Source organism: Sceloporus occidentalis, unplaced genomic scaffold, assembly GCF_023333645.1.
Source record: "Sceloporus occidentalis isolate IW3139 unplaced genomic scaffold, rSceOcc1.0.p SCAF_3, whole genome shotgun sequence".
Lineage (NCBI taxonomy): Eukaryota > Metazoa > Chordata > Lepidosauria > Squamata > Phrynosomatidae > Sceloporus > Sceloporus occidentalis.
The window spans coordinates 147,348,704-147,376,582 of NW_028316983.1; the positions used below are offsets into that span (position 1 = coordinate 147,348,704).

Below are 27,879 nucleotides of genomic sequence, written 5' to 3' on the forward strand. Positions count from 1 at the left end.
CCTGAACAACCCTTTCTACAAAATACACTGGGGATTGAGCTCCACATGTCAGTCTTCACCACACTGTTAAAAAAAAACCCCAAACAGTCTATTCCTTTACTCTACCCAATCACACTGCATAGTAGCTCATCTCTATATAACTCCCATCTCAATTTGCTGTTTCTTCAAGTGTTTCAGTTTACCTTGCACTTAAGTGTCAAACAAATTCAAAGTGCTGCAGACAGATGCTGATAATTGCCCTGTTTTAGTATTTCAGAAAGGAGATCCCCCATTTGCTTCTCTTTCCCAGCACACCTTTATACAGCCTCAATTTTTTCCCCAAAAGCCTCATTATAACATTTTTCATCTAAAAGAATCCCTGCAGACTGATGCTACATTCACAATGAAGAAATCATTCAGGTTCACACCACTTTAACTGGCATGGCTCAATACTATTGAATTGTGGGAATTGTAGTTTTGTGAGACATTTAGCCTTCTCTCTCAAGAGAGCTCTGGTGCCACAACAAAGTGCAATTCCCAGAATTCCACAGCACTGAGCCATGTCAAGTGAAGAGATGTCATACAGAATGTTGCACCATTCACAACCCTGGTTTAGTTAAATAGGACTAGCCAAGGACCAGGACAACTTGGAAATGTGTTCCAGACAAATTTCCCAGGATCAGAAGAGAAAGGAGATGGAGGTGTCTAACAATTTGCACCTTTTAAGTGTTTCCTGCCAGCCTCAATTGGATTTTCTCACTAGAATATACCTGTGATGCTTTCTACATAATGGGCCATCAGGACTGCCATGATTTAAAGAAAAGAGAGCAAGAACAGAAAGGGGCTTTTTTCCTATGGCTTCTAAATGGTCATTCCTTTCCTATAAACTGACTGGAATTGTGAAACTGAAAAGGTGTTGTTTTTTTTAAGCACATTTATTCCTGTGTACCTTGGTGAAAATGTGAATATTCCAGATCACAGGGAAAATGTTCAAAATGTCTCAAAAATCTAATCCAAAAGTATTCTAGGAAAAAAAGAACTGATTTACCATCTCTTTTTATATTTGTACATGTTGCAGAAGGGGGGGGGGGGCAGATGAGAACAAGCTCAGCATTATCTCAAACAGCCACAGAAATACAGATATACCCCAATTAACTCTATGCATTCCTGGGCACTACTTTAACATAACATTTGGTAGCAGAGGCAGAAATAACATGGAAAGAATGGATAGATTCCTACCTCACAAACAAGATAACTAGTTCAACAAGTTATCCCCCACTCAAAAATAACCCTAATAATGTGAAATGAAACAAGCTATTCAGGTAGTAAGAAGTAAACAAAAGTAAGTAAACAAAAACATTTTGAATCTTCTAGAGACCTTTAAAAGCTTTTTCCAAAATCCATCTAGCAAAGATCTTTTGTTTCACCAGCCTTTACTATTCCTATGATTTCCATTTTGGTGGTGCTATGTTTCTGTTTTGTTTTAATATGCTAGGGATGGCTGATAAGGAAGACTTACAACTATCCCCTTTTCTCTCTGTTCTGTGATTCATGCATGTTTAGTAAGGTATCCTGGAGGCAGTTGCTGTTTACCTTGTTTGTCACAGACAGCCATACGCAGCTACAATAGGATCAGGTAAAGTAAAAACCCACTCTTTTCCAGCTTAGGTTTTATTACATTGTTTACTACAGTCACACTGATGAAACCAGAGACTGAACGTCTGTGTTCCTCCAACCCTCCTTCACCATTTTCTCAATGCCAACAATAGCAATAGTATACTCTCCCTTTCTCTCAAACCTGCCCATGCACTTCTATACAGTCCCTTTGAGCTCAGTGCCCCTTAATTTGTTGGCTGAAATTTTCAGTTGTGACATGCTAACTTTACAATGCACTCTTATAGTGCACTTCTTTATTGGGGTGTTTGATTTTGTATGTTTTTAGTGGTTTTATATTTTTAAACTTCTTAATGCGATGGCAACGGCAAACCCCTGCTGAAGAAACTTGCCAAGAAAGCCCCATGATAGGTTCACCTTATGGTTGCTCTAAGTTGGGAAAACTTGATGGCACACAACAAGAACAAATGCTACTGGCATGACTGGGCCAAGCTGGGCGGTGAGAAACAGCATCTGCTTTACCAGCCTCCATACTAGGCGGATGGCAGCAGATTCTATTGTCTTTCACTGACTCTAGAATCAATGCTTGCATTTAACTGATCAAAATTAAAGTTGCTCTAAGTAGTTTTCAGCTTTACTTTCAATTACAATTCACTGCAATAGTACCCCACCACACACACAAACAACTTCTTTGATTATATTTGCTTTCTAGGATTACCTTTCCAGTGCCTATGTCACTGCTATGGTGCTATCTTTTTTAAATCTCATGGCTACTGTTTTTTGGCACAGCAGAAGAGGAGTCCTGATCTTCTCTCCAGTAACTGAAACACTGATGTGTGAAAAACCCTTGTATCCCTACAGCTTCTTTCCTAAACAATCAAGAGTAAACAAATGACACACACACACACACACACACACACGCCCCATCCGTATTGCCATAAGCATGTTTTCTGAATAGAAATATGCCTGAAAATTTTTAAACATTAAAAGCAGCCATCTTTCTCTCCTAGGTCCCATGCCAGAAAAACTGTCATCTGCTCCATGTTTTCTTATTTCAAGTAAAAATATTAGAACCAGAAAACTTTAAAAACACAGCTCAAAGACTTATTTTATCTAGCCAAAAAAACCCCAACAACAACAAAACCCAACAACCCATGTCTTGTTTTTTCATAAACAGGGAAGGGCTTTTCATGGCACAATATGATTCTAATATTTTTAAAAACAAAGAGCTTACTTAAATCACATTCTTTCTGGTGTACACTTGGGGGGAAACAGGAAATACCAGCTTTTTCGAGTTGGCTATAAAAGCCGCAAGATTTTTTTTCTTTGCCTCAATTCAGATGCCCCATCCCCCCCCCCCTTTTTCTATTAAAAAAGCATATTCAGGTACTCAATATTTGTTTGCAGACAGTGCAATACAGTTATATGGGAATGGGAAAAGAAGGTTAAAAGGAACAGAGAGATGTCAGACACTGAAAATGGCATGCTCATGGCAACCCCTGCTGCTGTAGTTCCCAGGAACAGGGAGGAATGCTCATCACATGTCAATGTGTTATGTTGTGGGTTTTCACATACCCACTAGCATCATGTGGAACAAGCGTGTCAAAACACACAGTACAACCATGCCAAGTCACATGCTGAGCATTGAAAAAGGACCGAACAAGGGCAACTACTGTTATTTATTCACATGGTTAGTTGATGCCAATCCACAGAAAGAAATAATATTCTTGGGTTACATAGGAAGATGTCTTCTACCATGGGTCCACTGGCTCTCTGGGCTTCAGGGAGGATTTTTTCCAACTCCTACCTGAAAATCTCTTTTGTTCCCTCATGATCTTTCATCCCAAAACTAACCTACTTATCTTTGAAGCCAGACAGGATTGAGTAAGGTCTGAGTGATGTGGCAGTGAGTCTAGAAATGGAGGAGTATAAGACTATTTAAAAGCTCTTCTTTTGTTGGAGTACCCTGGGCATTAAAGCCATGTATATGGGAATGGTTTCAGTTAGCTTTTCCCTGACTCACTCTTCCCATTAAAAGGACATAACCATTCCCTTCCCACTTCCCCTACCTACAACCTTTAAGAAGTACACTTCAAGAAATGCTTTACCACTTGGTTCTCATGACTATATAACTGGCATGCGTCCACATCAACACAAACGGGGGGATGGAAAGAGAGAGATTTCCTCCATTCTTCCCCCCTTCTTTTCAAAGTTGTTGTTGTTGTGTGCCTTCAACTATTATTATTATTATGTTTATTATTATGTTTATTTATACCCCACCTTCCTCCCAGTACAGGGACTCAAGGTGTCTTACAAATCTAAAATAGTCCAAGTTAAAACACTATAAATATGCAAAATACAAAAAGCAGCATCCCTGTCATGCAAAAGCCAGGTGGCATAGAAATGTCTTTACTTGCCGCCGGAAGAACAGCAGAACCATCCTGGCCTCCCTAGGGAAGGAGTTTGGGAGCAGCCACTGAAAAGGCCCTTTCTCTTCTTCCCACCAAACACACCTGAAGGGTAGTGGGATAGAGAGAAGGGCCTCTCTCGATGACCTCAATATTCTTGGGGGCTCATACAGGGAGATACGGTCCTTCAAACAGCCTGGACCCAAGCCATGTAGGGCTTTATAGGTCAAAAACAGCACTCTGAATTGTGCCCGGAAATGTTGAACTTGTGGCACTTTTAAGCCTAACCTGTCATGGGCTTTTCAGGACTGAGAGTGTGTGATGCACCCAAGGTCAGCCATGGCCAAGTGGGGAATCGAACCCTGATCTCCAGAGTCATAGTCCAATGCTCAAACTACTACACCATGCTGGGTCACCCTCCTTTTCCATACTTCATCTTAATTCAGACAAGGAACAGCATAACCGAAGGAGTGCTGCTTGTTGACATGACATCGGCATGTTCCTTTAGATAAAATGCATTCTTAAGCTCGAAATGAAAACAATCAAATTTAGTAACACAGCACTGAAAAATAAAACTATTAAAAATATGTGGGCCTGGAACTCATCACAAAACCACAACCTAATATATGACACTCTAGGCCTACTGTTGTACTTTGTCCTGGCTTGAACTCCTTCATCTTGCAACATTGGCTTTTTCCCTAGACTATTTAAACTTTATTTTGTCAATACATAACATTACTCAAGCAGAAAAAATCCATTTAGCCTGCAATTATCTCAAATTTATGCTGTTCCCACTAATAAGAAATAAATAAAGCACTTTATCAATGAATTTTACGGGATAAATGTTTTGCTTATAAAACTGCATATTGATGAAACAGTTTGATATATATGCTAAATTTAAAATTGTGTAGATTTCACTATTTTAATTCAGCTACATAAAGCCACATGATTCTGTAATCTACAGCATACAATGTAAAATATCATTTTATAGCACAATTAAATTGCTTAGTTATATTATCACTGAAGTATCAGGACATTCATTCGAGGTTTCAATGGGAAAAAAAGAAGAACCACACAAGCTATTCCCGATACTAAAAATTTAGGAGCCAGCTTAATTTAAGGGAGAGAAAAGGAAGGAGAGTGCTTTGTGGCTACAGTCAGACATATTATTTTAGCAGTGACTCAAAGGACACACCACTGTTAGGCACAGATGGAAAACATTGTTTAATCAAACATATAAGGGGTTTGAAAAAAAATACAGCGGACAGACATGTTGAATAAGGGAGGAAAAGGTGAAGAAACAAGAATTCAGCATTGGATTCACTTTAATTATGGCCTAAATCTTTTTGTTAGTTCTGACTACAGCAGACCCACTGAAACAATGGGATACATCTATATGTGTTGACTCATCATTCAATAACTGAATTAATGGGTTTATCTCTGCCTAAAATATCTATGGCTGCATCTACACTGTAGAAATAATGCAGTTTCACACCACTTTAACTGTCATGGCTTAATGCTATGGGATTCTGGCATTTATAGTTTTGTGGGATATTTAGCCTTCTCTATCAGAGAGTTCTGGTGTCACCAAGAAACAACAAATCCCAAAATTTACAACACTGAGCCAGGGCAGTTAAAATGGTGTCAAACTGCATTATTTCTGCAGTGCAGATGCAGCCTCTGTCTGCATTTTAAGAATGAAGACAGTGGGAAAAGTGAGTTTGTTATGACACAGCAACCCAGCCCCCATGAGGTATATCTGTACATATTTAAAGATATATCTGTACATATTCATACAGATTCTAGAAATTTATTACATGTTAGAGAAGAAAAACAAGTTAATCCAGTGATTATACCTCCTCAAAACTCAAGAAATTACTAATTATCGAACTAATGGCAAACAAGCTTTGTAATAATCTTTTCTGTAAATCTAGCAGACGGATCTTGAAAGGCCTACAACCAGGTGTTCCTGCTGCTCATTATTGCAAAGTATAGAGTGAGGACCCCATCCTCTGGTCTTAGATGCATTTCAAAGCCATCAAGGCAGATGTGCTCATTCTGATGTAATTTCCACCTACTTGGAAGTGTATCTGACCCTTGTAAATCTGTTGAGACAGTTACCCCCACAAGGGATTGTGCTATCTCCCTATCTTCAAAGTAGTCTTCAAAGACTAAGAAAAGAGGCTGACTTGCCTGATTCGGGGTCTAAATCTGGGACAACATCTGCCACAACAAGCAAAAATTATTCTTACTTTCTGCATTCTTCCCTCACATAGCATTCAGTGTATGTGTAGCAGTTTATGAGAGTGCAAGTATATCAACTGGAACTTCTACCTCCAATCTTACTATCCTATCATGTATACATGCAAGGGAGAAAGGTGCATACTAATTCTTCATTACTGAATAACAGCACTTTGTGTGCTTTCTCTAAATTCAAATGATAAGAGTAGAAACATCATGTACGAACCAACTTTAAGGTGGCCAGAACATGGTCATCACAGATTCTTTGTACATCAGAAATTATGCACATTTCAAGGACTTACCTTACAAGATTTATGCTAATATTGCAGAATCAATTAAAAAAATGTATCACCAGCCATTTGCCTTGAGATCACTTTTTAATTTTTCATTATCAAATAGCCTCGATACAAACTAATAGGCTTTTGCAAGCCTTAAAAAGAATAATCAAAACCACAGAGGCTGTATAAAATACGGTCCAATAAATATTGTGGATATTAACACAAAGAACACATCAGGAGCATCTCTTATGTTACAAATAAATGCACTTTACAAAAGGCCAGAAGACTGCACATATTACTTCAATGTTCAACTATTCAATGTTCAACTATTCCATACTAAGTGAATATGTAAATTGCATTCTTATATAATACTGGAAAGAGACTCTGAAAAAAGACGAATATCTCTTCATGTGCAGAAAGGAGGACAGTGATTAGGCAAGTCTAAAATTTAAGAATGTTCATGCACTTTACGCTAAACTCCAGTTTAGTACTACCTTTGGAGTTCCACTTTCTCTTATGTATCTGCTATGTGTATTTTCCTGTATCTTACAAATGCTTTACTTTTTTCTTTTTTCACTTTACAAATAAACATATACTCTGTGTGTTCCACACAGGCACAGTAGATAGCAATAGAGAGGAATGCAAGAGATGTTAGTGACATGTCTGGATAAGTGCGGTGTGTGTGTGTGTGTTTGGTTCTAGCACAAGGGTCTATTTTACAACTCTCTACACCTCATCTGAAACCTCCAGGTCTAGCAGGGACCACTGTTTTAGTGCTTCTAGCCAGTAGGATGGGGAAGGAGGATGCCCATCAGACAATGATGAGGTGGCTGGTCTGGTCTTTGAGAAGGAAAAGGAGGTTGCACTCCATCTGTGAAGTACTCTCATTCCTTCCTCCTCTGAGCAGAGACAAGTTGCTGCTTCTTCATATTAAATTTCCTCCCTGCTCCCTCCCATTCTGAACAGTAAGCAATAACAGCATAAGATGCTACTCTCTATGTTACATGCAAGTGTCATACACGAGGCTTTTATGACAATGTAAGCAACTGGAAAAAGAGACCTTGAACCCTTTTGCACTACACAATTATAGCACTTATGATTTCTTTTTAGTTACCATAGCTACGTTCTATGGAATCCTGGAATCTGCAGTTTTAGGAAGGTATTCAGAATACTTTGCCAGAGAGTTATAGTGCCTCATCAAACCACAAAGCCAGGATTTTGTACGATGCAGCCATGATAATTAAAGCGGAATCATAGTGCTATAATTGTGTAGTGTAAAATAGTCTCTTATGTGTTTTTTAAAAGTACAACTAGTCTTGTTGCTTCCCACATTTGTTTATGCATTTGTATGTTAGTGAATTTGAAAAGGCAAGAATGTTCACAATAATGCCTTTTGTCCAAATTACATATACAGTTGGCCCTTCGTTTTTGCAGGGGATCCATCCCCCCCCCCCCGCATAAACAGAGGCTTGTGTATATTCAAGCCTCATAGGCTTGAATGGTGCCTGCCCCTGGGTGTGCGGCCTGGGCGCACATGCTGGGTGTGCGCACCATAGGAAATAGCAGAGGTCACCCCTCTGTGGATATTCAAGGGCGCAGATCTGAGATCCACAAGTTAGGAGGGGCGACTGTAGTTTCATAAAACATTAGTGAAATTAGTGAAGAACACACAATTATAAAGAATATTGTACTAGCTTATGTTTTAGACAATAGTTTTCTTTCACCATTTCCATGAAATAAGGAACAATTTTAAATAACTGAACTTCCAAACTGAATTTTTGGAGACACTTCCAGATTATTTTTGTTCCTAAAGCAACTTTTTTTTAAAAAAAAAATTATAAATCACTGAGGAAGAAGAAGAAAATAGGTTTAAGGCTGACAAAGTCTCTCACATAAAGCCATGGCGATTCCAATAACTGAAGGAAATTGGGGAAAGTTGTATGAGCCACAAAACAGCAATTCAATTGTGCACTGGATGCCCTCAGACTTTTCTGTAGCAAGGCAACATGATTCACTCATGTTTGGAATTACACTTCTGAAGCTCTCTTAGAATTCAAAAGGGTGACAGTAGTAGAATTCATTCAGCTGACAGTGACTCACTCCTAAAGTCTGGATCAGTAACTATTGGGATCAACTTCCCAAGCCAAAGATAGGATTCCTACATTGGATATCAGACAGACTAGAATCAGCAGAACTGCTCTTTCTGACATGCACACAAGACTCCTTGTTAGGTTACACCTAAGGGCAGCTGCATTTATGCTATTTGGACAGTGCTGCTCTGAAGTCCAGTGCCTTCCTTGCTTTGTGTCAGTTTGAAGAAAAATGTCTATACTCAGCAGTGAGACTTTGGATACAGATCAAAGACAAAGCACTATCCACACAGAAAGAGATCTTTAAAAGAGCAGCAACATGTTGGAAGGCCTAAAAGATTTTACCTGACATCAAAGTCACATTCAGAAACCACAAATTAACATTTATGTTGAAAGGCTACTGCACTTTGCCTCAGGTGAGCCATTTTCATTAGTGCAAAAGTAAGTATCTCTGAGCACCATATTACACACACACCAACTGTATAAGTAAGAAAAAGCTTCCCAGGTTCAGATGGTCACAGAAAGGAGAACCACACAAAACAGTTTTTCCCTTCACTTTGCTTTGAAAAAGCCATATTAGTTGCTTCATTTTATACAGTTCTTAAAGTTATAGGAGATTCCTTTCAAGATTTGGACACCGTAAGCTAGTGGGAAGAAAACATCTGAGTGTATTTCTGTTACAGACAGCCAAAATAAAGCTGCTTCGAGTCACAGTGGAGGTATGGTGTTTCAATGATGCATGCATCCTAAGAGTCCAGAAGTCGCACCAAAGCCACGCTCCAGACTGGAGCATGGCTTTGGTGTGGCTTCTGGACTCTTAGGATGCATGCATCATTGAAACACCATACCTCCACTGTGACTCGAAGCAGCTTTATTTTGGCTGTCTGTAACAGGCCTCTGTAAAGTTATTCCTTCTACACCTTTAAGACACTGAGCACCATCTAAGGAACTGTGAGCACAATCCAGACAAAATGAAGTACTTTTAAGTCTTTTGATTTCAAAGGAAGTGTCAAAGTACACGATTAAGCCTATCTTACTGAAACCACTGAGAAAACTGCTTATCTTTGGCCAGACTGTATGCCATGTGGGTGGGTGGCTGAATGCATGTGTGCAATGTGTACACACCATTTTCTGTACACACAGAGAAAAGGATGGAAGGGTGCACATATGTGTCAGTGCAAAGACCATGAGTTGTTGGCCCAAGAAGCCCCAGGATATCAGATAACAGCCTGAGGGTGGGTTTGGGCAAGATTTTATTCTCTCAACTTTAATGTTCTCTCTGTGATATAGGAATAAAAATTCTGGACTGCTTTTCAAGACTGTTGCAGGATTATTAAGATAGCTGGAATGAAGCATTCTGAATATTTTAAATAACTTCACATTTATTTGTTAATCATCAAAGTGCTACTCAGTGTCTCAGCATTCATGCATTTGAAAGAAACTCCACCGTACTGTTTATTTGACTCAGTTTCTTTAAAACAATGACTCATTTAAAAACATTCAGGTGTGCCCCCATGAGTATGTCATCAGTAGGGCTAGGAAAATGTCTATATAACCATGTCCGACTGTCTTATCCTTTCTCTCCCTAAAATCAGAACTTTGTAGTGGAATTAGTAGCAGTTCTTCCAGCCTGCTGCAAACCACTGAGCACATGGCTCCCTTGAATATGAGATTTCCCTCAGTGTGTGCCTTTGCTGGGAGAGAGAATGCCTTATGTGCTATTGCCACCAAGCCCAACAAATAAGACTTTATATTCCAGCATTGCCCCAATATGAGACCCAAGGCAGCTTATAAAACGTTAAAGCAAAATGCGGCTAAAATAGTATGATACGAGAGGATTTTTTTGAAAAAGAAATTAAACAGATAATCCAATTAACACAGTTAAAAAAAACCTCTCAAAGTACAGAAAAGACGAAAATACAACACACCCCATTAAAAGATCCTTCTGCCACCATCAATTAAAAGCTGAAAGAAAAAGGTCTTTGCCTGCCAGTGAAAGGTGGGAGGGAGACACCTTCCATGGAAAGACGTTCTACAATCTGGAAGCAGAGTTTGAGGGGAAGAGCAAGGGAAGAAAAGGGAGCAATGACTAGAGACAGCATATACTATGGTGCAGATCTTGGAAGAGATTAGTTTAAAAAGCAAAAGTTGGTTGTTACTGAGAAGGAGGAAAGGGTGGAGATAAAAGCACCAGGTAGACCATGACGTTCCCTGTCACCTTAGGCTATGGTGACTCAACCTCTGTATCAACTAGAAACGTGCCAAGCAATGGTTAAACTTCTATAACTCTTTCAACATTTCCCATACAACCTGCATTCACTTAACATCTTTCATTTCAAGATAAAACACACCTGAAAAACATGTACACTTCACAGACAATTTTTAAAATAAATATATATGCTGATAACAGATTTGTAGTTACAGACACCAACATCCTGCCCTGGATAGAGTGAAGATGTGTAATTTTCCTGGGAGGAGACAACGGATGATTCATTCAAGGGTAGACAATGAATTGGTAGCAAGGTCTGTAAGAGACTTCAAGTGACAAATCTAATCTCACCTGGCCATAGTCATCCTTATCTTTGCAACTGCCCAGTCACTCAAAGTGAAGTGCTTTTTCAAGTAATTTTCAGTACTGGAAATTGCCCTGTTTTTTTTAAACTCAGAAGTCAGCTATTCCAGAATAACCAAACATTGAACAAGGGAGGCCATGAAAGTAGCTAGCAGTATAGGAATACATCTCATCTTCTCGGATAAGGAACCAAGCTACATACTGAGAAAGGACACACATACAGTTCTTTTTGGACTTTATCAAGGCTCCAGGTGGGATGTCACGCACTCCCCTGTCCTGGAAAGTTAACATGTCAGAGAGGAAGGACTTGAACAAGACTTGACATCATGAGTTGGACAGAAACACTGCATCAACATCTTGGTATAGGATTATCTGATGCCTAAAAAATCCTTAAGAGGGGTCTGTCCAAACATCCCAAGGAGTTTTGACAACACTTCAAATATCTTGTTTATTATCAAACAAAATCTCCCTAATGCTAATTTACATGTACTGTACAAATGCAAAACTACTGCTTTTCAACTTGTTCTTGAATTGCTGCTATCCCTTATTTTGGATCAACTCTTACCTTTTGCATACCATCTGTTTAGTCTCTCTCTCCCCACATACATATCCTTACCCTGTTAATGCCTAGCCCTCCCAATACTGTGGAATCACAAGACCCTCACCATTGGCTTCTCTTTATTGGACTGATGGTAGTTGTAGTCCAGTCTCTGGAGAACCAACCCAACCTCCACCAGCTGCCTGTCCACAACATCGCTTCCTTCACAGGGAACCCCTTCCTCCAGTTTTATCCCTTTGCAAAATAAGACTTTCATTTGTGGTGAAAACAAGATTGCCAGACCTGCTCTAGCAGTGCATTTATTTAATCTCTCTCACATGCACAAACTCATACAGAGGTTTTTTTTAAAAAATCACACTTGCAGTAAACATGTCCTTGGTTGTAATCTTCCGAAACCATAAAACCTGAAAGGACACTGACACAATGTCACATGCTCCACTTATTGAACACTTAATCGCCGGTAAAGACCTTACTCAAGAATATCAGCCTCCGCAAGGGCTCTGTCAGGCAGCTAAAAACAAGAAGCTAATGTTTAATTCAGGCTCACCTACTAGTGCCTTAACAGAGTGCTATAAACTTCCACATATAGTTGCTACCTACACTACCTCAACATTACAAGCCATCATGCACCAGTGGAGTCATTACTCTCATCAAATCTATCTCAGGGACAAGTCACCTTGAGAACAGGTAGGCTTTAGAGTCCATTTCTGAAATCTTGGTGTTAAACAAATGCATACTTTCACAATATCACTAACCTTCAGGAGCACACTGGTTCTGAAGGCAGATAATCTCTAACTGGGAGCTGAACGAACACAAACATACACACACACAAATCAGCTTTACATTAAATACTATTTATCTTTGGAAAAGTGGAGTTTGACAGTAGGCAAACAAGAGTTTTAGGTAGCATTCATTTCACTGGGACACAAGGGCATTTTTGATGTAGCATATCTGTGAAATGGTTGAGTATTGAAGACTGTTCTGGCACAGAAACTTATTAATTAAAAGTTAGTTTCAAAACAGGGAAATGGCTTTCTTGCTTATGTCAGTGGGGCTTCAAAGTGTTTCACTCCCTGAATCATATTTAAAAAACAACAACAAAAGGAACCCACGATTCCCAATTTCTTCAAGAAAGCGATGTTTATTTGATTGACATACCCAAAATGTATTGGCATTATATTTATGCAATAATAAAATATCTCTAGTGCTGCTAGCAGAGATATGTTGTTGTTGTTGTTGTTGTTGTTGTTGTTGTTGTGTGCCTCTAAGTCATTTCTTTACTTATGGTGGCCCTAAGGTGAACCTATCATAGGGTTTTCTTGGCGTGTTTGTTCACAGGGGGTTTGCCATTGTCATGCTCCGAGGCTGAGAGAGCGTGATTTGCCCAAAGTCATCCAGTGGGTTGTTTTATATATACATTTTTATATCCAGTGGGTTTTAATGCTCAAATGGAAACTGAACCCTGATCACAGAATCCTACTCCAAGGCTGCATCCGTACTGAAGAAATAATCTGGTTTGACATGACTTTAACTGTGATGGAATGCAATGGAATTCTAGGGACTGTAACTTGTTTGGTCCATTTTCTCTGGTGCCATAATAAACCACAATCCCCAGAATACCATAGCATTGAGCCATGGCAGTTAAAGTGGGGTCAAACTGGATTATTTCTGTGGTGCAGATGGATCCTCAACACTCAAACCACTACAGCACACAGACTATCAGATATAACCCACATTAAAAGTGTTTCACATTGAACAACAGTGACGCTGTGATCTGAATGCAGAGCTTTAGGGATTTTGGTTTCCCCCCTCCCCACCACCAGCATTTTTGAGGATGACTTGTAAGCTGAAAGAGAAAAAGGGGGCAACATCTGGACAACATTAAAACATGGACAAGAAGAAGACAAAAGAGGAAATAGACCAAAATGAAATAAATCCTCCATCTCTCTCCCTAGCCTTCTCCAAGACACACACATCTGTTTCTTCCTTCTGCTCTGCTGGCATGGAAAAGCCCTTTCCTGGGACCCCTGCAGCGGCAAAAACACACACATTTTGTGTGAGTTTTGCACAAGGTCATTGCAAGAGGCCCTCCGCCAGGTCCTGGTTTTAAAACAAACTTTTAGGCAGCCTTTTCTGCCCAGGGAGGGTGAACCTACAGAAAGAAGAGGGAAAAGCGGCACACTTCTTTCGGCACTTGGCACCACAGATGTGCTCCATGGGGACTGTGCCAAAAAGGAAAATGCCTTCTCGGTTTACTGACCTAAATGCTACACAATGGAGGGAGGCTAGCGAGGAGGCGAACAGACACAAAAGGAGGCTCACCTCTGCGCCTGGCACCCTGGATCAAAAGGGAGATAGATGTAGGGGAGAACACACACAATACACACCACAGAGAGAAAGAGAAGGATCACAGGCCATCCCAAGGAAGGCAAGGCTTCCCTTCCCATTGGTTTCAAGGCTTTAAAGCATTTTTTAAAAATCCAAATCACACTCTCTCAGCCTCATGGCAAACCTCCTCTGCAAAATCTTTCCAAGAAAACCTCATTATATGTTTGCCTTAAGGTCACCATAAGTTAGAAACAACAACAACAACAACTAGTGTGGTGACCCTAACCCTTTCCTCCTCCCATATGGGGCTCTAACTTTCTTTTCATTGATTCCTTTATTCCTTAAATCGCCCCAGTTTTGGGACAAAAGCAGAATGTAAATAACACTGATAACATTAGTAACCTTCTATTAATGAAGGATCAGAGAAGAAATGTATCTGTTTTAATTTCTGCGAGACACCTCTTGTCCTGGAGCTAGGAAAAAGAGGACATATTCATCAAAGCAGTAACAGTAATACAAATAAATAGTCAACGTGGGATCCATGGGTTGGAGAAACTAACACTATCAGTTATCACCATAGTTGTTATTCTTCTTCTTCTGTTCTTGTTGCGTTGTTGTGTTATTATATTATTGTTATTCCTTCCAAATCAAGCCCCTCACACTTTGGTCTTTCCCAAAGGATCATGAATGCTTTCCACATCATCCCCTTAAGCTGCCAAGGCAAATCCAGCCTGGTGTGCGTTTGCTTTGTGCAGCAGAGGAGGTTTGCCATTGCCTTCCCTTATCCTGCTTTGAGGACTGGACTAGGACTCATAGAACCATAGAGTTGGAAGGGACCCCAAGGGCCCTGATCCAGTCCAGCCCCATTCTGCCATGCAGGAACTCTCAATCAAAGCATCCCCACTGACAGATGGCCATCCAGCCTCTGTTCAAAGACCTCCAAGGAGGGAGTGTGTTCCACTTCTGAACTTTCGAGCAGCTCTTATTGTCAGGAAGTTCCTCCTAATGTTAAAGTGACTCCTGGAGAACAGGGTTCGAATCCCGACTCAGCCATGGAAACCCACTTGGCCAACTCACACTCTCTCAGCCTCAGAGGCAGGCAATGGGGGGAAAAACCCCTGTGAACCAATCTTGTCAAGGCAACTTGTGGCATAAGCTGAGGACAAATAGGAGGCACACAGCAGCAAGGTTTGCCTCCAAAGCCACGTCTGAGGAAGCAGACTGAAGTCTAGGAAAGCTCCTGCTGCCAACTTCTTCCTTTCAGTCAGTCTAAAAGGGGCTACAAGATCTCTCCAAATAATAATAATAATAATAGTAGTAGTAATAGCAAATGCATCTGAGGAAGCTGACTTTAGTCTAGGAAAGCCCATGCTGCCAACTTCTTTCTTTCAGTCATTCTCAAAGGGGCACAAGATATCTCTCCAAATAATAATAATAATAATAATAATGCAATAGCCAATGCATCTGAGGAAGTAGAGTGAAGCCTAGGAAAGCTCTTGCTGCCAACTTCTTCCTTTCAGTCAGCCTTTCCCAAGAAGCCCTTTGTCTGGGGCTCTGGCTGTGTCCTGACTCCTGACTCACCTCTGCGAAGAAGGGCTCCATGGCTGGGCAAAGGAGAAGGAGGAGAGGGTGCAAGAGGCGAAGAGGAGGAGGAGGAGGAGGGGTCCTCCTCCTTCAGGTCGAGTGGCTGCTCCCCTCGGAGCCAAGGCGCCTTCATCTGCCTCCTGTTCCTCCTCTTCCTCAGCGCTGCTGCTGGGACTCCCGGAGGCACCGCATGGCTTCCCCAACGCAGCAGCAGCAGCAGCAACAGCAGCAGCAGCACACACTCTTTGCAAGAGCAAGCAGCAGAGCGACTGCAAAGCCAAGCCAGGCGCGCGCCCCTCTGGTCCCGGGGAAGGAAGGAGGCCGCCTCAGCCAATCACAGGCCGGCGCCTCTTTGGAATCTTGACCCGGGGAGGCAGGCGCGCGCCCCTCTTCAATCAATCAATCTCCTCTCTTCCCTCCCCTCCCCCCCCCCTTCTCCACAACTTCTAGCTCCTGCTGCTGCCAACAGGCGGGCAATATATAAAGGCAGCTCCCTCAGTCAGCCCCACTCCCTTTAGCACTGGGACTGGGAGGGAAGGGAAGCGGGAAGCGGGAAGCACAAAGTCTCTGGCCAGGCTGAACACCTCCTCCTCTTTTTTCAGGACATGATTTCTTGTGGCTCACCTTTGAGACTCAATGAAAGGAAGAAGTTGCCAGCATGTGCTTTCCTAGACTATTTTTTATTATGTTTTATCCCAACTTTCTTCCAAGTTGGTGGCTCACTATATATATATATATATATATATATATACACACACACACACACAGTCAGCCAACATGGGTCCCAACTTGGAAGAAAGGGGGGAATAAAATAATGAAGTTGGCAGCATGAGCTTTCCTAGACTGTTATCCCATCTTTCTCCCTACATATGTGTGTGTGTGTGTATATATATATATATATGGAATTCTTTATTAGGTCAAAGACCAGTATATGTATATATGTGTGTGTGTGTGTGTGTGTGTATATTCTCCCTGAATATATGTGTGTCTGTGTCCGTATACATATATGTGTATGTGTGTATGTATATATATATATATATATTTGTGTGTGTGTATATTCTACCTATATATATATATATATATACACACACACACACACAGTTGTCCCTCCATATTCGCTAGGGTTAGGGGAACAAGACCCCTGTGAATATGGAAAAACCGCAAATAACAAAAACACTGTTTTTACCTGAAGGACACCTGTCTAGGAATCTCTAGGTCCTCCAATGCAACTCTGTGGTCAATGTCCAACATACACTGACCATAGAATGGCACTGGAGTAGCTACAAATGGTCTTTCAGTGCAACGTTTAGTTAAAGTTGACCACAGAGTTGCACTGGAGGACCTAGACAGTCCTAGAGAGAACATATTAATGAAATCCGTGAATAATCAAAGCCGCAAATTTCAAAGCCGCAAATATGGAGGGATGATTGTGTATGTATATATATATGTGTGTGTGTGTGTGTGTGTATATATATATATATGGTGAGCCGCCTTGGGTCCCAACTTGGGAGAAAGGCAGGACAAAATAAACAAACAAATATAAACACTATACACACATGCACACATTTTTAAAACAACACTTTAAAAAAATTAGAGTCCAGTCAAAACAGTAGAATTTCCTTTATTAAAAACAAAACGCAACCTACAAAAGTCTTCTTCCTCACATGCGCTCCACTAAATGCATCTCAGGAAGTAGGCTCGAGTTTAGAGAAAGCTCCTGTTGCTGCTGCCAACTTCTTTCTTTCTTTCCCTGAGTCTCTAAAGTGCTACCAAGCTCTCTCTGCGTCAGACCTCCACAACTCTGCAGTAGCTAGGGGCCAAAGTTAAAACAGGCTACATTTTGTTGGGTCGCAAATAGCTTTTAATTAAATGTTTGCTTGTTAATATTGTTAATTAATGTTAATTAGAACTAATTAATATTAATCCAATCCTCTTTCTTTTCCTGGTTTTCTGCTAAGGAGAAAGCAGACTGGCGGAGGAGCCTTGCCTGTCTTTCTCCTCCTCCTCCTCCACCCAGACGTCTCCTTGGGAGAAGGCTGCATGATGGAGGAGCCTTGAGGGGTATGTTTTGGCCCCTCTTCCTCCTCCTTCTTCACCTGTCCGTCCTTCTTCTTGGGAGAAAGCAAAGCAGCGGAGGAGCCTTGCAGGGCGAGCATTTGACCTTTCTCCTCCTCCTCCTCCACATGGCCCTCACTCAAAATCCTTTGGTGGGCCACATGCGGCTTTTGGGGTGTATGTTGTGCAGGCCTGCTCTACTTACTGAATCTACAGACTAACATGGCTATCGCTTTGAATGATAGGAATGGTTAGAGCACAGTCCTACTTCTTCCTCGCCTCAAGCTTTGATTTTAGCCTTCTGTCCAGAAGGAATCCCCAAATGTCCTCAGTTTTGAGCATGGCTAAGAAGCATCCATTTATAGAGGAGAGTGTTTTTAGTTTCGTATTTTGAAATGCTCTTCCATTTTTTGTTCCCCGGAACGTCCTCCATTTTGCGGTGCCTTGTCCTCCTTTGCAGTGAGGACATCTGGTCACCTTAAGAAGCAGGAATTTACATTTCTATGAACAACCCCAGTCCAACACACCCAGACACCAGTGTCACGCCTTACATCCCTTATATGTGTTTTTCCATTAACTCGTACCCTAAGCCTGTTCGAACATTTTGTTGTTGTTGATCATGATTTAGTATTCTCTGTGGAACTTGAAATAAATAAAAGGTTTTTTAAGGTTTTGAGACTTTCTCCCTCAGTGTCTGTGAGCACAATGAATGAAAGAGAAATAACTACAGTATAGGGAGCTTTTCACAGAGGAGGAAATGTGGAGGTTAAACAGCAGTTAACCTGTGAAAATCGTGCAATTGACATTAAAACACAATTAAAATGAGATTAACACCAGAGCCGTTATCCCGGGAATAACCAGGGAATAACCAGGCAATAAACAAAATCCCGTGAATGATTTGCTGCTGTTTCTTGCTTGGTTGTTCATGGGATAATGCCACTTTAATCACGTTTCATCTCGATGTGTGAAAACCATTAGCGCGATTGCGGGATTATAATGGTTTAATCACCATTTATACTTCCAATTGTCCCCAGTGTGATAAACTCCTAGCAGAGAGAAAGAAAGAGATGCAACACACACATTTTCTTTCTCCTGTAGTAGAAAATGTTTGGCTCTATTCCCCCCCCCCCCCATAGTGTCTTATAAAGCAAGATAACACAAATTAAGACCACTCACAGTCAAAGAATAGTGAGTCTCTCTGGTACAGGCAACTGTGGCTGCAGTAGACCACCCTTGGTCTGTTGCTTTGTTTTAGTAAAGGCCACTGATTCATACTAGCTGGACAGAGAATACCCAGAAACTGAATTTCAAATTCCTGTTCAGGGTAATCTTGAGCAAGTCTATAGATGTAAACCTCAGTTTCCCATTTGTCAAATAGGAGTAAGATATTGGCTTTTTGTGGGGTTCTGTGGAATGAATAAGACTCACTGTACACAAAGTCTGACAAAAATATATACTGCTCATTTAATTTAATATCCTGCTCATTTAACAGTTGCAGTTTTCAACCATTATTTCAACCCACCAGATATTTCCTGAAACATTTTTAATTGTGAAAACAAACGTGAATATGAACAAGGCTGCATTCTGACTTTCACAAGAATGTGTTACTTCTTTACTGTTTTGAATGGAGAAAGATCCATATTGTATGCTTTCTGTGCACTAAAGTTATTCTGTGATGCAAGCCTAATAAATGGCGAAAAGGTACTGTTACAATTAATACTGGGGAGTTACGGTAAATAATGTGTGTGAGACATTTGTACAACTTATTAGTACACTTCTACCTATAGGAATCATTTATTGAAAACTGTGTTGCATGTGTTGAATCATACACATCTGGTAATACTGTATGCAGTTTCTTGAAGGCTGAAATGCAAAGCCTTGTAAAGTTTCAGCAGAAAGAAACTATTAAGAAACCAGTGATTTTGCCATGAAAAACTAACAGGAAACGTACGGAATTTGCAGGAACTTAAAAATTACATGAAATGCCTTTCTAAACCACAGACCTCAACAGAAATGTCACTGTGTATATATTAATTATTATGATTACTCTTATACAATGCCTTCAAGTATTCACTTCCCATTTTCTTTTCCACATTTTGTTGTGCACAGCCTAGAAATAAAATGTATTTAATTATCATTGATCCCACAAAGCATCTGAGGAAGCAGACTGAATTACGAAAGCTCATGCTACAAGATCTCTCTACATAGTGATTCTACAGACTAACACGGCTATATCTTTGAATGGATACCAGAAGACCCTCAACACTACAAAGGTGCAAAATATTTTTATTTTGGCAGATAAGTGTAATAAACAAAAGAAAACCCAAACCTGGCAATGTAAAATTGAAGGCTTTCATGGCCGGCATCCATAGTTTTTTGTGGGTGTTTCAGGCTATGTGGCCATGTTCCAGAAAAGTTTCTTCCTGATGTTTCACCAGCATCTGTGGCTGGCATCTTCAGAGAATGTTTGCGGGGAAAGGACTAGGGTATATATAATGTGTGACCTGGAAAGGCTGGAGTGAATTTGCATGTATATTGTTTTGTTGCTAATGGCAGGCCTCAGGGTGGAGGGTCTGCAAAAGAGGATTGATGTCTGCTTGATTAGTGCTCATTGTCTGCTGGGAGATTTCTCATTTGCATTTGTCGAGTCTTTACTCAGAGCCCTCCTTCCGACCACCATCTTGAGGGGGAGAGAGGCAAGCCGGCAGCAACAAGCCTCAACTGATGGCTTTGACTGCTTTGTACATGGTTTTTGGGGATTTCTGTTGAATTGTATGAGATCGCTGATGTCACTGTTGATGTATTGTATTGTATTGCTTTGTGCTATAGCATGTGACATGTAGCTTGTATGTTGTGAACCGCTTTGATCTGGAGGAAAAGTGGTATACAAATAAAAAATATTATTATTATTATTACCTTGCTATCTTTCAGGACTGGTAGCCAAACCTTGTTTACTTTAAGGGTTTCCTCTTTCCTGTTGAAATTGTCCAGGTGTTTGTGGATTTCAGTGGCTTCCCTGTGCATCCTGACATGATAGAGGTTGGCATGGTCTAGAACTTCAGTGTTTTCAAACAGTATTTTATACCCAGGATGGTTTGTGGCATGTTCTGCTACTGCTGATTTTTCTGGCTGATCCAGTCTGCAGTGTCTCTGCAGTAACAACAAATATACATACATACATACATACATACATACATATAATTACATTTATTACATAAATGTTTTTTGTGAAAGAGGTGATTCCCTTCTCAATCCAATGTTGAAACCTTCTCTCCCCTTCCTCCTCCTCCTCCTCCAGATCTCTCTCCCCACCAAACACCCCATTTAACTCCACTTCCCTCCCTTCCCAATCTGATGTTAAAGTCCTCTGCTTCAGCACCAGAGAAGTTGTGTTGGGTGGCTAGGAGAGGTCCAGAGAAGGAGGCAGGGAAGTGGCATCTCCCCCTTTACATCTTTTGTTATGTGCCTCTAAGGGCCCAAAAACCTTCCCTTGACATATACATGAGGTTGATTTGTACAAGGGTATATATGGTATATCTACTTGTTGAATAGAATGGGACTTAATCCCAAGAGAATCTGGACAGGATTTTAGCTCCACCTCAGATCTGTTTTGTTAGTTTGTATGTTTTAATGAAAGGCGAATATTTAGAGAGGCTGATCTTATCAGAAGAGGAAGAGCTCCCATGGGCCACTGCATTTCTATGTCCTGATTTGCCTTCATATATGTTCTTGGACTAAGGCAGTGGTAGCAGATTTGAAGACAGACATGCCACTTGAAGTTTATCACTAGAATAAAATGTGTATACTTTGTGCAGATAAAGGTGACTCAGACACATATAACTATCTTTTAAAAGGGTGTAGCTTCATAATAATGCTGCATGAAGGATGATTTAAAAGAACTACAAACATACTTTTAGGAACACAAGAGGTTTAGACTTCTTGACATTGCATCTTATGATTTACTTCTATTACTTATCAGAATTTCATTTACAGATGGTACTAGTCAAGGTTCATGCATATATTTTCCTCTTTTTTCTTTGGCAACATTCAATCATACTAAAGAAAAATTACTAGAGAAGTGTTTCATTTTTTCCCCCATCATGGAATATATGTAAAACATTTTCATTTTATATGTTATTTTATTAGCCATTTTTAGCAACCATCCATAGAAACATCTACAAATAACATACATAAGTCAAGATGCACTGCTCTCTACCAGTACCAGATCATATTGAAATAGTTCAGGTAATGTAACATCATGCCTCATTTGATTTTACAGATGGCTCTGGTTTCGGTTTTCTTAAACTAAATATAAAGCTATACTGTGTATGGCCAACAGATCATATAGATCCTCTATTTTTTTCTTTCTTATACTATCTGAACTGGACTTTGTTGAGAGACCTGAGAAGGTAGTAGGCTCTAAAGACTGTGTTGGAGTAAACTGCACCACTTCATACTGTAAATATTCTCTTAACTTGCAAATATTTTGTTTGTTTTTACATGAGAAGCATTCCAAAGAATATTTTCCACTTGCAACTGGGAGTAAGGAGCAGGGCGGATTGCATCAGGGGGTTGGACCTGGTGGGGCCCCTTCAAACTCTATGATTATGATACAGTTACTTAATTTGTTAATATGTTAGTTTTATTGCCAGGATGAAGAGGTGCTCGTTGCACTCTCTGTGTAATGCACCAGTTTAACTTGGCTGGCATTGGGTACAATGTATCTTAATTTTGGTGACTGGCTGTCACTATTTGTGCCTCATCTCAGACAGCAAACTGTTGTAGACCAATCCTCTGTATGTCTTGGTTAGTTGACACAGTATGTGCATTGTCAATAAAGCAAGGCGGGAATTGTTAGTATATTGCAGTATCTTTGGGCTATTGTGATACAGTGTATCGTATTTGGTTGGGCTGCAAGAGACCAGATTCCTGTCATTGTATTGATATATTTCTGCAGAAAGATTATGCCAACTCTATCACCCATATTTTGAATCTATATGGGGCTGCAATGTGGTCTGAAGTTCAATACCACTAAGGAAAGTAGATGTACTTTCCCCACCAAAATGAACAGGAAAGCTCTTCTGAGGTAGGAAACCTATCTAAGTAACTGAGAGGATTGAGGCAGGCATAGATAATCTGAACCAGCCTCAAAGCTTTGTTCTGCAAATTATATGCTAATATACTTTGAACAATGAAAGGCTTGTTTTCATATAATTAATAATCTAGATATTTGCCACAGAACTTCTGGAAAAGACTCACTTTTTCTGCCTTCATTTTCTACTTCTTTATTTGGTAGACTGATCTCCAGCAACTCTCCCAAATTTTCTGTAATGTACAGTATCTCCATTGGGGATGGGGTGTCCCAGACAAGGATTGTATCTCCACCCTTTTCTTTTCTTTAATTTGCTTTATATACTTGTATTTAGGCATTTGTCTTGCTCTTCTTCCTTCTAATTTCCCGTTTGGTCATATCCTGAAGTAGTTCACCACTTCTTAGAGCTGGCAAAAGACTCAAGACAAAAGAAAGTATTATTTCACACAACGTGTAATTACCTTGTGGAATTCAGTGCCACAAGCATATCTGGCTTAAGGAAAGAATTGGCCAGACTTTCTATCAAACTGTCAGCTAAACAGAACATGCAGGTTCAGATTTTGTATATTTCTGAATAATAGGTTCTAGGGACAAATCAGAGAAGGCCATAATCTTTATGACCTGCTTGTGAACTTTCCAGAAGCATGTGGCTGGCTACTGTTAAATAGAGAATGCTGAACTAGTAGGCACTTTAGAGTTCAATCTTAAACACACATGCTTTGCTGAAATACATTATTTCAAGGCAGACATCTATAGGATTGCAGTAGTTGTTGGAGAGAACTACAGCTTTTTTAAAAAACTAAAGATTTTGGGTGTACATCAGTGATTCCCAACCTTTGGTCCTCCAGATGTTTTAGACTTCAACTCCCAGAAGCCCCAACCAGATTGACCAACAGTCACAAATTCTGGGAACTGAAGTCCAAAACATCTGGAGGACTAAAGGTTGGGAACCACTGGTCGAAATGATTTCATCCAAATTTGCACTTGTGCATGGGGTTAATCCGTTTTAAATGTTTATAAACTGTTGTGTTTTAATTTCCCAGATTGCTGAATATATTCTTATCTGCTGATATCAGTCTTTTAAATACTTTTAAATAGTTCCAAGCTATTTAAATTTAATTCATATCCTCCGTTATTTCACAGTTGAAAATTGGAACACATGTAGCCAAGGATCATCAACGTGTGGTCAAGATGTCAAAAGGTATTAATGATGTAGGACACAAAACTATGAGAGGCTGCAGTAGTTTGCTTTTGCCTGGGCCTACTAGGAATGTCAAGATTCTCTCTCCCTTCCTCCCCACTCCCCTTACTAAGTGAATTGAGTGTAAACTACTTTTACACTTTGAACTCATTGTGCAGCAATGGAAGTAAGATGAGGACAAAGATGGGAAGTGGGAGGATGAGAGAGAAACCAGGACATCTTTAAAGACAGCTGAAAAAGTGGGAAGACAGAGGATTAATTGGGATGGTCCCTGCCAGATCAGAACAGTTGGGATGTGAGTGTGATTTTATTGTACATCATTGAGATGCTTGAATACAGGGTGAGATATAAATATTTTCATCATGATCACCTGATCCAGCAAGACAGTTCTGTTCTTCAAATATATCCTACTAAATAATCAAATAATATAACAAAAGACAAATAAATAAAAAACTAATATAGATATAGGTGGTATAAGTATAATCATTTACTTAGTGGTCTAATTTATGAATGGCATAGCAAGATTCACCACATCATATCCTTTTAAAACAAAAGGGCCTTGTCTGGATGAGCTAAATAAACCAGCTTCAACCATCTTCTAGGTGGAGAGTCCAGATGACACAGGGCCCAGTCCATGAGTCTGGTGCAAACAGTTTGGACAATATCTTGGCCATTCAGTGCCAAACTCAGGGTATAACACCCTCAACATGGGTTTTAAAAACTCACCAATTGCTCCAGACCTTCCCAGTGCTGGGTGGCTGTTTGCATGTGTGTTCTGCTATGCCGCCTGGTGAGGCAACCACAGGTAGGTTTGTTCTGAGATCTGAATGAGATGCTCAAACATGTGATCAAGGCTGGGCACCTTGTTCTGATCTCAAAAGTTAGAGACTCACTATGACACCCTGTGTCAAATGAAGGTCAAGATAATGGGAGGAGGTTGGGGCAGCTCCATGGCCAAGATACTCTTGGCCAATGCAAATGGTACTGCAGTAATAATAAAGGAAATAAATAAAATACAGTGGGCCTTCCCCTTACATGGGGATCCATTCTGGACCCCCCCCCCCCATGTAAGGGAAAATCTGTGTATGCTCGTGCCCCATAGGAAACAATGGGGTGTGTGCACACGGCAGCAGCATGTGGGTGCACGTGCCATTGTTTATATTGTTGTGCAACTTCCACATAAGCAGGAAGACACGTATAGTGCATCCACATATGGAACAGGGGCACTGTATCCCCCTCCTCTACTTCAACAGTAATGATGATTGGAGGACAGAATTCCAGAATGCTATAACAGGCAGACACATCCCTCTATAAACCACCACAGCCTCTCAGAAGCTGTTTTTAAAATTTCCATGCCACTCTATGGCCAGCTGTTGCCATGTGGCATGCCCCCTTTCATCAGCCACATATTTATCATGTTTTCTAAAGAGCAGGCAAGGAGATTTAGGTGGCTTCTTGCCAGTTGTGTTGTAGTAGATCTTAGAGGAAAGGCTAAAGGAGAAGGAAACACATTTTTTCAGCTTCAGTCCAAATCAACAATGGCTCAGCCTTGGAGCTGTAAACAATGAGGGAAATTCTCTCCTGAGATCAAATCAACAACAGTTTACAACAGGTGCAGTAGCATTACACCTGGAGAGCTTTTTGTAACAGGATAGGTGCAGGAACAGAACAATAGACCAGCTGGGAGATAGACAGTAGAGACTAATCTGACAAAGAAACGGGGATCACAAAAAGAAGGAATTATAAAATTAAGTTGCTCAAGTATAAATTCCAATATTGTGACACCTTCTCTTGCCCTCCTTAATTGTAATTGTAATAAAATTTATTTGGTCTTTGACCAGTATATCTTGCCCTCCTTAAACATTGTTACCCAAAATTTAGCCCAAATGATTTGTACAGAATTTACTTGCCAGCTTGCAATTTTCCATGGTAGTAGACGCTGCAAAGCTAAGAAAACTGTTCTGAAAATTCTCTAGTTTTTCAGATGCTTTTTTCTAGCTGGGGATAAACAATAGGAGGCTTCCTGGATGTAGTGACATCCTCAACCTTGGTGTCACCCAGAACAGGGGGATCGGGGTGGGGGCAGGCAAAAGGAAGCACTGGTCCTCTCTTTTGCTATGACAGCAGAGGTCTCCTTATGAGGAGACCATTGCTGTGGCAAAGCTGGCAGAGAGGCGCTTTGCCCTCTCCTTTGCTGTAGCAGCAGAGAAAGCCTCTGCCAATGCGGCAAGCTGGGAGGGCCCAACTGGGTGTCACCCAAGTATGGGCTGCACCTCCCACACCCACCTAGTGACACCACTGTCTAGATGTTGTTGTCCAGCAGCTCCCCTCATCATGGGAACTATAGTCCAAAAATCTGAAGGCTCACATCCTAAGGGCCCACTTACACTACAGAATCATAGCACTATCATTCCACTTTAACTGCCATGGTTCATGGCTGAGAATTCTAAATACCGCTCATTAAACTGCAGTTCTCCAGATTCCACAGGATGTTGTCATGACACTTAAAGAGGAACAATAGTGCTGTAAGTCTGTTGTGTGAGTAGAACTCTAAACTGAAGGAGGCAGAAGATTAGAAATGTGATTATTCATTTTATAAGACTTCATTGTAGAATGCAGCACCAGTTATAAATTGAAACTGTTTATTTTCAGCTGCTCACCACATCTTCTTTGGTTTGACAGCAGGCAGATTTGAACATCAGCCATATACCTCCTGAGATGCATTTGCTTCGCCTTGCCAGACATCACTAGGCACAAACCATGTTAATAAAATGTGAACCAGAAACACATGACGAGGTAATGGTTGGTTGTCAAACTATTAAATCCTTACTTCTTCCAAATAGTCTTACAATGGAAAATTGAGCTCTCTGGATCATATGTAGTATGGTGTCTCCCCCTTTTGCAGAAAAAAAGGGGGGAAATGTGAAAAAAATGCAAAAAAAAAAAGCTGTGTGAAAGAAAAAAAATTGTGGCTAGATGCCTATTAATCTGTTTTGACTGTTTAAATAAAAAGGAATTTACCACACAGTTTGGCAATTTAAACAATACTTCATCTTCAAAAAAGATGTGCTGCATTACAGGTATGTTTTATTATACTTTGATTGGAAATGCTTCATTTAAAATTGTACAACTGTTAAGTGATATGCCATGCTTGACTCATTACATATGTATAATTTGGGAGCTTTGAAAGATTTAAAGTGAAGTACACTCTTGTTTGGGGGCAGAGCTGAGAAAGTTATTTTTTTTAAGTACAGCTAATATAATGACATGCTGAATTCATCCATAAGTGAGCAATGGTAGGATGATGCTTTGAGTCCTACTATATATATACTTCTTAAATATAAGTTTCAGAGCTCTGCTTGGGAATCCCGTAAGAGTCAGTAAATCTGACTTCTGAACAGAGAGACACAAGATTGAAGTTTTTATTGCCCTTATCTGACTAGATGAAGGTCCAGGAAGTGTGAATGATTCCCCTTTCTATTTTGTTCACTAGGGCCATGCACATTGCTATGGGTTCGTGTTCAACAGTTGGATAGAGTCTCTGTGCTCTTGCTTCTCCAATGAACCAATAATCGGCAGCTTTGAATTTTTATAAAAGGGTTCCTGTCATGACTCAGGACAAACACCTTACACAAAGGGTTGACTCTACATTTTAGGCAGTGAAACAATGACCTCATGTATTTGTCATGGGACAAAGACATCATGCTGTATTATAAGTCAAAAGAATTGCCACTGGTCCAAGATAATAAATTGTTGTGTGTAATAAGGATTAAAATGGAGATCACCCCATTGCTTAACGGAATAATTTGTTCTAGGTATTTTTTCCCTCCAAAGCTTCAGTTCATCTTTGACCATATGGTATCACTTCGCTTGTCCTA

The 27,879-nt window shown here is 40.3% G+C and overlaps 1 protein-coding gene across 1 annotated transcript in view; it reads right to left on the reverse strand.

Moving 5' to 3' along the window:
* The window catches only part of LOC149316943 (unconventional myosin-X), a 199,075-nt gene extending 183,249 nt beyond the window's left edge, over positions 1 to 15,826 (reverse strand). The window contains exon 1 of the mRNA XM_089516575.1: positions 15,651 to 15,826. Coding sequence (XP_089372701.1) covers positions 15,651 to 15,671 — 21 coding nt within the window. The 5' untranslated portion in view covers positions 15,672 to 15,826. The remainder of the gene's footprint in view (positions 1 to 15,650) is intronic.
* Positions 15,827 to 27,879: the final 12,053 nt, after the last annotated feature.